Below are 15,099 nucleotides of genomic sequence, written 5' to 3' on the forward strand. Positions count from 1 at the left end.
ATATATAAAATTCGATCCTGTCCTCTCTCTCTCTCTCTCTCTCTCTCTCTCTCTCTCACTCTCTCTCTCTCTCTCTCTCTCTGCCACCAACTGAAAAAAACTCTTCCTTTCAGAAAAAACACGTTACCTGGAATCACCTGGGAACTCAGAAAGGGTATTTCTGCCGTCCTCGGGATCAACTTCCAATAATCCAAGATGAGCCAGAACCTCTCCCTCTCCCTCCCCCTCCCCCTCTCTCCCTCCTCCCTCCCACAATCGTTTCCCCTTCCATCCTTCCTTTCCCATTTTCCCCCATTCCTTACTGCAGGTCTTAGCAGCTTCGTTCACGGGCACCTGGTTGGTTCAGGTGGGACAGAGATTGATGGGATATTTCAGGAGGTTCTCAATCCTTGAGGATGGGAGGTGCCGTGGACGCAGTATTGCCATCAGTGTGGTTTTGTTTTCATTGTCTGAAGTAGTGCCGTCAGTGTGGTTTTGTTTTTATTGACTGGAGTATTGCCATCAGTGTGTTTTTTTTTTCATTGACTGAAGTAGTGCCGTCAGTGTGGTTTTGTTTTTATTGACTGGAGTATTGCCATTAGTGTGGTTTTGTTTTTATTGACTGGCGTAGTGCCATCAGTGAGGTTTTGTTTTTACTGACTGGAGTAGTGCCACAAGCGTGGCTTTGTTTTTTTTGACTGGAGTATTGCCATCAGTGTGGTTATGTTTTTATTGACTGGAGTATTGCCATCAGCGTGGTTTTGTTTTTATTGACTGGAGTAGTGCCATCAGAGTGGTTTTGTTTTTATTGACTGGAGTATTGCCATCAGTGTGGTTTTGTTTTTATTGACTGGAGTAGTGCCAACAGTGTGGTTTTGTTTTTATTGACTGGAGTAGTGCCATCAGTGTGGTTTTATTTTTATTGACTGGAGTATTGCCATCAGTGTGGTTTTGTTTTTATTGACTGGAGTAGTGCCATCAGTGTGGTTTTGTTTTTATTGACTGGAGTAGTGCCATCAGTGTGGTTTTGTTTTTATTGATTGGAGTACAGACATCAGTGCGGTTTTGTTTTTATTGACTGGAGTATTGCCATCAGTGTGGTTGTATTTTTACTGACTGGAGTATTGCCATCAGGGTGGTTTTGTTTTTATTGACTGGAGTATTGTCATCAGTCTCGTTTTGTTTTCTTTGATTACTGGCGATTTCATATTTACTGTCAGGTTGTGGTTATGTTTTCACTGACATGTGATTTCTTACTTTTTATCTGTTTGTCATTTCGTTCGTTTTGGTAAGCTATTTGTCGAATTTTGTTGGAGAGATATGGTTGAAGTTTTATTAACGATTTTGTAATTTCCTGATTGACAAGTTGTGATGTCATTTATATTTTTATTCACTAAAATTGTGTTTTTATTTTATTACACTGTCTTGAGAGGCTAATCTAAGGATAAGGTGATTTTCTGTGGCAGGTAGATGATAACACTCAGCACACTGACTGTATAGCACATGTACTTTCACACACACAGACACGCACATATACTATACACACACATATAAGTATGTATGTATGTATATATATATATATATATATATATATATATATATATATATATATATATATATATATATATATATATACATATAATAAAGAAGACAGCGAGAAGACCGGAAAACATTTCTTCTTTTCATTTACACTAAAGTTTCGGGAATCCTTTCCCATCATCAGGGCTATAAATAGAATTAATTCTACTTATAGTCCTGAAGATGGGAATGGATTCCTGAAGCGTTCGTGTAAATAAAAAGAAATCATTTCCGGTTTTCTCGCTGTCCTGTTTATTATTAAACTTGAGCTCACTGGGAGCGAAAATCTTACAAGTTATATATACATATATAAAACATACACACACAAATATATATATATATATATATATATATATATATATATATATATATATTTATTTATATATATGTGTGTGTGTGTGTTTATGTACGTACGCATGTATGTACAAAAGAGGTCAACGTTACACTTGTATAAATGATAAAAAACAGACAAAAAACCTATTTTAAATCATCTAGATAAACAATCCTATAAGCCACGGTTTACGTTTCCTTTCCCCAGCGATACCTGTGCCGTGAATCCCAGACGTGAGAGTGTGTTTGAGTTTCGAAAGCGCTGTGCCCGCCTCAGGCCCGTCCGTCCGAATTCCTCCTCCGAGTAGGGGTCCCTGGCCCCCTCCTGTACCGTCGGACGCAACCATCTGAAATTAGAAAAAAAAATGACTTTTAAGTATACTTATTTCGTTATTGCTTCCGTGGGATGGAATGGAGCCAGTGGTCGGCATGAAAGGAAGGTGGGATATGAACTGGAATACAGGAATTTAGGCTGAAATTATGAGGGAAAAAAAAAAGGACTTTTAAGTATGCTTATTTCGTTATTGCTCCCGTGGGATGGAATGGAGCCAGTGGTCGGCATGAAAGGAAGGTGGAATTGGAATTGGAATACAGGAATTTAGGCTGAAATTAGGAGGAAAAAAATAGGACTTTTAAGCATACTTATTTCGTTATTGCTTCCGTGGGATGGAATGGAGCCAGTGGTCGGCATGAAAGGAAGGTGAAATTGGAACTGGAATACAGGAATTTAGGCCAAAGGCCCACCAAGCGCTGGGACGTATGAGGTCATTCAGCGCCGAAAGGAAAATTGAGAATAAAATGGCCTGAAAGGTGTAACAGGAGGAAAACCTCGCAGTTGCAATATGAAGCAATTGCTAAAGAGGGTGGAAAGCAGGATGGAAGACAGAGAATACAAATGGAGGTACAGTAAAAGGAATGAATGAGGTTGCAGCCTGGGGGTGAAGGGACGCTGCAAAGATCCTTCAGTAATGCCTACAGCGCACTACGTGAGGTACACTGTAGGCGCCACCACCTTACGGGATGAATGGGAGGCGGGGAGAATGAGCGGGAATGATGCAGGGTTCAAATGAGTTTGGGGACCACAGAAGGCGGTGGAGAATACGATATTGTGATTCTTAGTTTTTTTTTTGTGATTCTTAGCTTTGATTCTTGAGTTTCCAAATTCCTCAGAGTATAATGTACGATTCTTTTCCTGACGTCAGCGAAGAAATGTGTGTGTAGAGGGATTTTTACTTATTTATTCAATTATCTACTTATTTATTTATATTTATTTAATATTTAGTAATGTTTATAATTTATCGTTCACGCCATTACGATTGATCTCTATTCCATACATGCCAAGGAATAATATCAGAGCATATTTATCACTAACTCCCCTTTTCAGCTCAATTCGATGAGAAGATTTGGGCACTAAAAAATTAAAATTAAATAAAATAAGTTATTTTCTTTTCTATCATTAATTGCCATAAATACAAAAGACGAGAAGACAAAAATAAACAAGCAAAAAATGAGCCGAAGTTTCTTCGGCGCAATCGAGTTTTCTATACAGCCACTACAGCGTATAATCAAAGCCACAGAAAACAAATCTATCTTTCGGTGGTCTCAGTATAATGCTGTATGAGCCGCGATCCGTGAAACTTTCACCACGGCCCGGTGGTGGCCTATCCTATATCGTTGCCAGAAGCACCATTATGGCTAACTTTAAGCTTAACTAAAATTTAAAAAACTGCTGAGGCTAGAGGGCTGCAATTTGGTATGCCTGATGATTGGAGGGTGGGTGATCAAAAAACCAAATTTCAGCCCTCTAGTGTCAGTAGTTTTCAATATTTGAGGGCGGACAGAAAAAGTGCGGACAGAAAAAGTGCGGACAGAATAATGTGCGGACAGAAAAAAGTGAAGACAGAAAAAAGTGCGGACAGAAAAAGTGCGGACAGAAAACGTGCGGACAGAAAACGAGCGGACAGAAAAAAGTGCGGACAGAAACAGTGCGGACAGAAAAAAGTGCGGACAGAAAAAGTGCGGACAGAAAAAAGTGCGGACAGAAAAAAGTGCGAACAGAAAAAAGTGCGGCCGGACAGACAAAGCCGACACAACAGTTCTCTTTTGCAGAAAACTAAAAAAAGAATTCAAAACAGTTCGTATAATACTGCCGACTAATTACGACGAAGTCTGGAACCCCGCGAACTCATCAGCAGACGCCGGCCAGGCCAGATTCCCCCCTTATTTTCCGATTTTCTGCCCTACATACTGCCAGCGGGCAGCCTCTTCATGAATGGCGCTATTCCATTATCCTTGTCAGTAACAAACAATACGGCAGCCGCGTAAGAAACGTTCCGCTTTTATGATTCCTTCGAGGGGAGCCAATGAGCAGCGAGGTGGTGGAATGGCTATCACAGTTTCGCGCACATTGGGAACCAGCACCCGTATATTAATCGTGTTTTTTTTTCAGGCATTCTTCTTGCATATGCTTTGCAGAATTTAGTCAAATCCTTTATTCTAGGTTGAAATCGAACACCCGCAGATGAATCGATTATTCCTTAATTTGCATTATTGTTGCAAATACTTTGAAGAATCCTTTATTCTTGGTTAAAATCGAACACCCGCGGATGAATCCATTATTCTTTAATTTGCATTGTTGTTGCATATACTTTGCAGAATCCGTTATTCTTGGTTTAAATCGAACACCCGTAGATGAATCGATTATTCTTTAATTTGCATCGTTGTTGCAAATACTTTGCAGAATGTATAAATATTCTTTATTCTGGGTTGAAACGAACACCCGTAGATAAATCGATTATTTTTTAATTAGTCTTCTTTATTCCCGGTTGAAATTTGAATATAATAAAGACCACATCAACGAAAGTCTATTCTGATTAGCAAACTAGAAAGGTGTTTTATAGAATATTAAAGTTAAAGTCCTTCAGGGCCCCTGTAGGCTCATAGGGCAGGCGCTGATCTCCTGTTTCTTATTCTGACAGCCAACGGGCGACAGGTATAATAATAAATTTATACATTCCAGCAACAGCGTACGTGCATTTTCATACGTCTTGTTGGCAATATTAGGGAACAATCATTCGCCTGGCTTGTCAACATAGTTATAAGGATTGTGTGTGCAACTGTAACATTTAAGTATGTACTGTATAATCATACCCCCAGGAGAGTATGTATGTATACGTAAACTAAATAAGAATAATAGTTCAGAGACTGCTTAAGTATTAAGTATAAGGTTGGTAAGGGAGACGTCGGCAATTTCTGCTTCTAAGTATTGATTACAGTTGATAATGAGTATCAAGAAAAAAAGGACCAAAAACATGTTGATTAATAATAGAGGAAAACTTGCTAATTGCCAAAGATTATAATAATAATACAGGTGGATCTCGGTAGGCAACAGAGCCTAATAATCGATTATATATATATATATATATATATATATATATATAAATATTTATATACATATATATAAATATGTATACACAGTATATGTGTACATATATGTACTTATATATATATATATATATATATATATGATATATATGTATATATGTATGTATATATATATATATATATATACCACAAGCATACCTAAGACTATGTATATATACATATGCAAATACCACAAGCACAGCTAAGACATACCAAGAAAGAGGCGATAAGATATCAGCTCCCGATGCCGGGTAGAAATAGACGTTCGCTCTATTAAAGTTCAAAGGTCGCGCTGGAGTAAGAGGTACACGCGAAAGAAAGAAAAAAAAAGGAGCAGAGAGAATGGTTAGAAAAACGATATTAAAGCTAAGTACACGATTCAGAGAGAGAGAGAGAGAGAGAGAGTATGTTAATATGTCAACTTTCAGTTTTTGGGCAAAGTGACTTGATAGACAATATTTGTAGTTTTACTTAAATATCTGAACCATTTTGAGAGAGAGAGAGAGAGAGAGAGAGAGAGAGAGACTAGTCTAGTTTTATGTCAGCTTTAGTGTTTTAAGGCAAAGTAACGTGATAAAAATATTCGTATTTTCTATTTATGAATTTCTTCATTTTCAGAGAGAGAGAGAGAGAGAGAGAGAGAGAGAGAGATTATTTTAACTTTAAGCCTCCTTTTAGTTTTACGGCAAAGTAACGTGATATCCAATAACCCTACTTTCTAATTATAAATTTGACCCATATTGAGGAGAGAGAGAGAGAGAGAGAGAGAGAGAATAATCTAATTTCATGTCAACTTTCAATTATAAGACAACGCAATGTGATAACCAATATCTCTACTTTCTAATTAAAAATCTGACCCATTGAGAGAGAGAGAGAGAGAGAGAGAGAATAAACTAATTTTACGCCAACTTTCAGTTTTAAGGCAATATTCGTGCAATATTTTATATTTATGAATATAAATATAAAAGAGGTTCCTTACGAATTTCCCAGAAGATCTGACACAGCAAATTTGACTCTCGAGTTCTAGTGGGTCTATTTTCTCTCCGGAAAGGAGAACGTATGAGACTTACTGAGGCCCTTAAACGGATTTGTCGTGGACGTAAAAAAGGCTGGATTTCGTATCCTGGTTTCCAAGAGGAAGTCCAAAACGAGGTTGGGGTTTTCAACATCTTTCTACAGTTATTGAGTTAGGTTGCATCTGGAACAGCAAAAAGCCAATTTCCTTCTGGAAGGCAATGTTGCAATCTTGGTCATTTGTGCTTTTTATCTTCGTGTGGGATTAGACATAAGAATATTGCAGACCTATTTTCGTGTGTGTGTGTGTGTGTATAATATTGAGCTGCGGCCCTAAAGCAGACAAAATGAAAAGAAAATTTTTTTGAATGCTTTCGCGTACTTAAACAAAACCTGTATCCATTAATAGCAAACATGATTCATTCACCATTTTGAGACAGGACATGCGACTGAACAAACAACTAAAAAAAAAAAAAAAAAATCGCACACGGAGACAGAACCGAAAGCACTCCACTTTGACAATCGCATCTTTGTTCCTCCTTCCTAATCTTTTTTTTTTTTTTTGTCCTCTCCACGAGCGTGTTTGTCCTCTCCTTCCTCAAGGTTTAATGTTATGCAAGCATTCTCTTGCTCTCCCCGCCACCTATAGAATAATTCACCGCCTGCAAATGATACACGCAGAGTTAGGCTACACGGAAACCTGATGGGTGCATGCATTACCTGCGGCATGGTTGTCCAAAAGCCTGCGGCAGGTTCTAGATCGAGGGGTGGATAAAGATAGGTTTATCAGGAAGGGTTGTCCAAAAGCCTGCGGCAGGTTCTAGATCGAGGGGTGGATAGAGATAGCTTTATCAGGAAGGGTTGTCCAAAAGCCTGTGGCAGGTTCTAGATCAAGAGGTGGACAGAGATAGTTTTATCAGGAAGGGTTGTCCAAAGGCCTGCGGCAGGTTCTAGATCAAGAGGTGGATAGAGATAGCTTTATCAGGAAGGGCTGTCCAAAAGCCTGCGGCAGGCTCTAGATCGAGGGGTGGATAGAGATAGCTTTATCAGGAAGGGTTGTCCAAAAGCCTGTGGCAGGTTCTAGATCAAGAGGTGGATAGAGATAGTTTTATCAGGAAGGGTTGTCCAAAGGCCTGCGGTAGGTTCTACATCAAGAGGTGGATAGAGATAGCTTTATCAGGAAGGGTTGTCCAAAAGCCTGTGGCAGGTTCTAGATCAAGAGGTGGATAGAGATAGCTTTATCAGGGCGCTTGTCCAAAAGCCTGTGGCAGGTTCTAGATCAACAGGTGGATAGGAGATAGCTTAATATCAGAAGGGGGTTGTCCAAAGGCCTGCGGCAGGTTCTAGATCAAGAGGTGGATAGAAACAGATTTATCAATAAGGGTGTCCAAAAAGCCTGCATGGGTTCTAGATCAAGAGGTGGATAGAGAGGTTTTATCAGGAAGGGTTGTCCAAAGGCCTGCGGCAGGTCTTCTAGATTGAGGTGGATAGAGACAATTTTATCAGGAAGGGTCCCAAAGGACTGCAGCAGGTTCTGATCCAGAGGAGAGATAGATTTATCAGGAAGGGTTGTCCAAAGGCCAGCGGCAGGTTCTAGATCAAAGAGGTGACAGAGACAGATTTGATTGTGAAGGGTTGGTCTAAAGCTCCGCGGCAGGTTCTAGATCAAGAGGTGGACAGAGATAGTTTTATCAGGAAGGGTTGTCCAAAGGCCTGTGGCAGGTTCTAGATTAAGAGGTGGATAGAGACAATTTTATCAGGAAGGGTTGTCCAAAGGCCTGCAGCAGGTTCTAGATCAAGAGGTGGATAGAGATAGATTTATCAGGAAGGGTTGTCCAAAGGCCTGCAGCAGGTTCTAGATCAAGAGGTGGATAGAGATAGATTTATCCGGAAGGGTTGTCCAAAAGCCTGTGGCAGGTTCTAGATCAAGAGGTGGACAGAGATAGTTTTATCAGGAAGGGTTGTCCAAAGGCCTGCGGCAGGTTCTAGATCAAGAGGTGGATAGAAATAGATTTATCAGGAAGGGTTGTCCAAAAGCCTGCGGCAGGTTCTAGATCAAGAGGTGGATAGAGATAGTTTTATCAGGAAGGGTTGTCCAAAGGCCTGCGGCAGGTTCTAGATCAAGGGGTGGATAGAAATAGATTTATCAGGAAGGGTTGTCCAAAATCCTGCGGCAGGTTCTAGATCGAGGGGTGGATAGAGATAGTTTTACCAGGAAGGGTTGTCCAAAAGCCTGCGGCAGGTTCTAGATCGAGGGGTGGATAGAGATAGTTTTACCAGGAAGGGTTGTCCAAAAGCCTGCGGCAGGTTCTAGATCGAGGGGTGGATAGAGATAGTTTTATCAGGAAGGGTTGTCCAAAAGCCTGCAGCAGGTTCTAGATCGAGGGGTGGATAGAGATAGTTTTACAAGGAAGGGTTGCCCAAAAGCCTGCGGCAGGTTTTTGAACGAGAGAGGTCGGTAAAGACAGTTTTGTCAGCAAGAAGGGTGATACATAAGGGAAAGATGATCTTGTCAGATGGAAGGGAGATACATTACAGCAACACCATCTTCCAGAGAGAAGGGGGATACATTAGAGCAAGATTAACTTGCCGGTGAAATGGGGATACATAAGAGAAATGTCACCTTGCCAGAGAGAACGGGGATACGCAAGAGGAAGATTATCTTACCAAGGAGAAGGGGGATACATGAGGGTAAGACTACCTTGCCAAAGAGAAGGGGGATACATAAGAGTAAGACTAGCATTACAGAAAGTAGGGAGATACATAAGAGCAAGACTATCTTGCCAAAGAGAAGGGGGATACATAAGGGTAAGACTACCTTGCCAAAGAGAAGGGGGATACATAAGAGTAAGACTAGCTTTACAGAAAGTAGGGAGATACATAAGAGCAAGACTATCTTGCCAAAGAGAAGGGGGATACATAAGGGTAAGAATACCTTGCCAAAGAGAAGGGGGATACATAAGAGTAAGACTAGCTTTCCAGAAAGTAGGGGGATACATAAGAGCAAGACTATCTTGCCAAAGAGAAGGGGGATACATAAGGGTAAGACTACCTTGCCAAAGAGAAGGGGGATACATAAGAGTAAGACCAGCTTTCCAGAAAGTAGGGGGATACGTGAGAGCAAGACTATCTTGCCAAAGAGAAGGGGGATACACAAGAGTAAGACTAGCTTTCTACAAAGTAGGGGGATGCATAATAGCAAGACTATCTTGCCAAAGAGAAGGGGGATTCATAAGGGTAAGACAACCTTGCCAGAGAGAATGGGGATACATAAGAGCAAGACTAGCTTTCCAGAAAGTAGGGGGATGCATAATAGCAAGACTATCTTGCCAAAGAGAAGGGTGATACATTAGAGAAAGACTATCTTGCTAGAACGGCGGGATACATAGGAGCAAGACTATATTGTCAGATAGAGGGGTGATACACAAAGGCAAGACTGACTTGCCGGAGAGAAGGGGGATCCATAATAGCAAGACAATCTTGCCAGAGGGGGGGGGGGATACGTAAGAAAAAGACTGCAATGAGAAAAGTTTATATATAATGGAAGTACGGCCATTTTCAAAATCTCGAAGACTTCACAAGAGAAGGTAAAAGAATGATTATTTTGAAAGTATTACAAATGATATCCAATATACTTTTGGGCCTTCATTAAATATAAACTTGAATATCTATCAACATTCCTGGCTATTTAACGAAGCTAACTCAAAATGGCGGCCACCAATCGATCACTTTAAATTTCCCTCCGGGAATTTCATCTCGAATTTGCTCATCTGGGGTTTCCAAGTTGTTATACAACTACAACTTTCCGAAAAGATTATGAACAAACTTGTATCCTTAATGAGATACTGTCGTATGCGGGCCCAGATAATTATAATTACTCGTAGATGCTTTTCAAGAACTTTAATCACTTCTGATGTGATTTTTCACCTGGATTTGTCATGCAAAGGCCTTTGGATATTTTAAGTGAATTACATAAAGGAATACATAAATAAAGACTGGTAGAAATATAAAAATAAAGAAGCTCGTATAAACGACAAAATTGGGATTATAAAGGAAAATATGTACCTGGAATCCAACACAGCTGAAGAATTAGTAGATCTACCAAAAACGGAGGTAAATATTTTGTAAAACCTCTTAAATATTTACCCCCGTTTTGGTAGGTCTACGAATTCTTCAACTGCGTTGGATTCCAGGTACATCTTTCCCTTTATAACCCCAAGCTGTCGTTTATACGAGCTTTCTTTGTAAACTTATTTTTATATATCTATCAGTCTGCTAAGTAAAGGACACTATGTCGAAAGGCCTACCACCACTCTGTTGTTTCACTTTCCCTCGTGGCATTGCCTTTATTTATATATTCATCACGTTCCACGTTTTCGTGATTCATTCATACATGAAGGAATGCGATTAAGATGGTATTATTTCTCTGTCTACACTGATTCCTTTTATACTGATATACACTTGAAAATGTAATGTAGAAAGTTGGGAACATATAAAATTTACCAATGGCAATGTTGGAGTCCCTAGCTTTAAAATGTTGTAACTGAGCCAACAGCCAAGTTTACAGAAATTAATTGTCCGTTACAATTCAGTACTCCAACAAAGGCTGTCATATGAGAAATGACTTGGTAAATTGAATGTAGATAAGGAAATCATTATGAGAGACAGGTTATAGTGTTAGAATACGTACAGATAAACGCACGTACTCACCCAAATGTAAATATATATATATATATATATATATATATATATATATATATATATATATATATATATATATATATATATATATATATATATACTCACACAAATGTAAATATATATATATATATATATATATATATATATATATATATATATATATATATATATATATATATATATATATATATATATATATATATATATATATAACCTCCACACCTTCCCTTTGCATCGAAGACATGACGCTTCTTTTTAGAGGCTGTCAGGAGAATAAAAAAAAAATGATAAAAAAAGGATAAAAGTGTTACAACCTCCATCGTCTATATTCTTGAATTCAGCGCGGGACATAAACCTCTTTTATTGCCAAGACATCACCAGCACGAAATAGGCTTTGCCCCATTGCCTATAAATCTCCCTATAGGTTTAAGGCTCTATAAGGCTCTATAAATCCCCCCACTATTCATCTCTAACATATCAATCACTGTCTTAATGGAGGCTGGGATGTTAAAACTCTAATAGATCTCGTATGTCCCTGAAAATTGTCGATGTTTTTTTCAAAGAAATCTTGAAGGGTATGTAGACAAATTAATGGATCATCTATATGCATAACAATAAGTAAAAATATGCAATTAGTAGCCATTTATGGAATAAATATATTTTGAAAAAAACACAATAGATTTACACAAATAAAATACAAATGGTATTTCTGAAGGATAGGTAAATAACACCATGTATCGACTATATACAAATAAATATGAATAAATCTGCAAATTGGCAGCCATTATTATAAGAAATATAATTTGGGAAAAATGCAATAGATTTTTTACATAAATAAAATACGAATAGTATTTCTGAAGGATAGATAGATCACACCATGGGCCGACTATATACATAAAAATATGTAAAAATATGCAAATCAGTACTCATTTATAAAATAAATATATTTTTGGATAAAGTAAAATCAATTTACGTAAATGAAATGCAAACAACATTTCTTAAGTCAGTTTCTTTCGTGAACTATTCTGTCAAATCATTCCACATATATAAAACGGTCATCTTTTATTCTCACGTCTTTTGTGGAAACTCCATTCTGAGGAAATTTAATTTAACGAGCTTGTTCGATCATTGAAAACCAAATGACTTCAGTAAATTCCGAACGAATAACAAGATAAGCATTTATATAAAAGTTCTTCCTAGCCAGAGTGCCAAAAATTGAATCAGGGAGATAGATAGATAGATAGATAGATAGATAGATAGATAGATAGATAGATAGATAGATAGATAGACAGTGACTTTTATAGACATCGTCTGAATATTGGTGAGTGGTTTCACACGTCGACATCATACACACACACACACACACACATATATACGAGTATATATCTATATATATATATATATATATATATATATATATATATATATATATATATATATATATATATATATATATTGTACTACGTATTGATGGACCCTTGATCTCTAACATATACCACTCACTGCTCTCTCTCTCTCTCTCTCACATACACACACACACACACACACACACACACACACACGCACACACACACACACATTCGACCAACCTCAGATACAAAATTCGCTGCTTACTTCAACAGAGGCACAGTATTTGCAAGGGGAATGGACCTAGTTAGCTCTCCCTCGCGCGGAATCGAACCCGGCCAATAAGCAAGTAGTTAGATACCTGGATAGAGAAATAATATCTTGATTTATAAAGACATATATTACATTACCATGGACCCATAGAATCAATGCCTTTATTATTTCTCAGTCGAAACCTTCCCCTTAATTGTCAAACGTTTTCAAACGTTTTCAATAAATCTCGGAGAAATCACTGACTCTGTCAACTTTGCAATTGCACTGAACGCTGAACATAACTCTTCTTTATCACTTTAATGGAGGGAACTCATTTGCCAAATGAGTTGCTCCCAATAACCATAAATCTGTCTTGAAATATGGAGTCTTTAAATCCACTCATTCATTTGTGCTTGTGTAAGCGCAGTCCAAAAATCGATGTTTGAAAATAACTGAAATTAAATAAACAGATAAATGAATTACAAAATACTTAGTAAGCAATAGACAGAAATACATTAAATAATATTTTACGAACCACTGTATATTTGTCAGGAAACAACTTTAGAAAAAGTTGATAATGATAAATATTTGCTTAGAGAATATTTTCCCCTCATTCTTGGCTGTGAGTGGGATGCAAAAAAACGCATCAGATATCTTCAAAGACTAGCGATTCAATATGAAATATATCACTCACTTCAACATTCATTCATGACTTATGAGGAGGCCTATTAAAGCCTTCGTCTCTTAGAAGTCACCTAAAAACTCCCATTCATGGGCGAGGAATAACCTCTTCATGATCTTTCGCAAGTCAAATTCAAGTGTTTACATCGATTCGAAAATAACCTAACCAGTATAACCTTCACTGAAGTCAACTTAAGGACTTGCTAATTCTCACTGAACTTCGGGAGCGTGTTTTGAAGTTGCGTTGGGCAAAAGGTTACCTCTGGGGTGAATCGAGTCAATATTTTAAATGAATTTTTTAGGTGTTTTACTTCGGAATTTTGCTCAACCCCCACCTATCAAACTGGAGTGAATTATCCTCTAAAGATAATTTTCAATATGTTTTGAAACTGCATTACTTAAAAGATTACCTCTGGGGAAAATCGAGTAAATATTTTAGATGATATTTTTTAGTGTTTTCCATTCAGAATTTTGCCCAACACCACCTATCAAACTGAAGTGAATTATCTTATAAAGATAATTTTCAATAAGTTTTGAAACTGCATTACTTAAAACATTAACCTTTGGGGAGAATCGAGTAAATATTTTAGATGATATTTTTTAGTGTTTTCCATTCAGAATTATGCTCAAACCCACCTATCAAACTGAAGTGAATTATCTTCTAAAGATAATTTTCAATATGTTTTGAAGCTGCATTACTCAAAAGATTACCTTTGGGGAGAATCGAGTAAATATTTTAGATGATATTTTTTAGTTTTCCCTCAGAATTACGCTCAAACCCACCTATAAAACTGAAGTTAATTATCTGCTAAAGATAATTTTCAAAATGTTTTGAAGTTGCCTTACTCAAAAGATTACCTTTGGGGGAGAATCGAACAAATATTGTAAATTATTTTTTAGTATGTTCTTTCTCAGAGTTATGCTCAAACCCACCTATCAAACTGAAGTTAATTTTCTTCCAAAGATTATTTTCAAAATGTTTTGAAGTTGCATTACTCGAAAGATTACCTTTGGGGAGAATCGAAAACAAATAATTTAAATTATTTTTTTATTATGTTCTCCCTCAGAATTATTCTCAAGCCCAGCTATCAAGCAGAAGTTAATTATCTGCTAAAGATAATTTTCGGCAGGAAGATTGCCAGGAGTAAGGAGAAAAGTCTCGCCGTCCTAAGAATCAGTCAAGAATAAATATGAGAACCGCAGAGGCTGGCTCTGAGCCCAGGTTTGGCTTCTTGCGCTCCAGGGAAAGTTTTAATCTCTGTTTCTCTCCTGTCGCGAGGATTCGTTTCACCATTCCTGGGAGATTGCACCTAAGTTGATGATGTATATGGGTACGAATCCCCGCATAAAGGTCATTGGAGGGGCATGCAACAACGAAAACTCTACGCACAAACATATATGCATGTTTGTATGTAAATGCAGAAGTGCATGGAATTTCTAATACGCATATATGCATGTTTGTATATAAATACACAAGAGCATGGAACTTCTAATATGCATACATATATGCATGTTTGTACATAAATGCACAAGCACATGGAATTTCAAATATGCATACATATATGCATGTTTGTATATAAATACACAAGCACATGAAATTTCTAATATTCATACGTATATGCATGTTTGTATGTAAATTCACAAGCATCTGAAATTTCTAATATGCATACATATATGCATGTTTGTATGTAAATTCACAAGCACGTGAAATTTCTAATATACATATATGCATGCATGTTTGTATATAAATACACAAGGGCACGAAACTTTTCATATGCATACATAAATGTATGA

General features: G+C 37.6%; 1 protein-coding gene across 1 annotated transcript in view; it reads right to left on the reverse strand.

Annotated features, from left to right (window-relative positions):
- LOC136844444 (regulating synaptic membrane exocytosis protein 2-like) overlaps positions 1–15,099 on the reverse strand; it is a 201,736-nt gene that overhangs the window by 137,616 nt on the left and 49,021 nt on the right. The window contains 1 exon segment of the mRNA XM_067113692.1: positions 2,102–2,234. Within this exon segment, the coding sequence (XP_066969793.1) occupies positions 2,102–2,234 (133 nt within the window).

Source organism: Macrobrachium rosenbergii, chromosome 2 (genome assembly GCF_040412425.1).
Source record: "Macrobrachium rosenbergii isolate ZJJX-2024 chromosome 2, ASM4041242v1, whole genome shotgun sequence".
NCBI classification, from domain to species: domain Eukaryota; kingdom Metazoa; phylum Arthropoda; class Malacostraca; order Decapoda; family Palaemonidae; genus Macrobrachium; species Macrobrachium rosenbergii.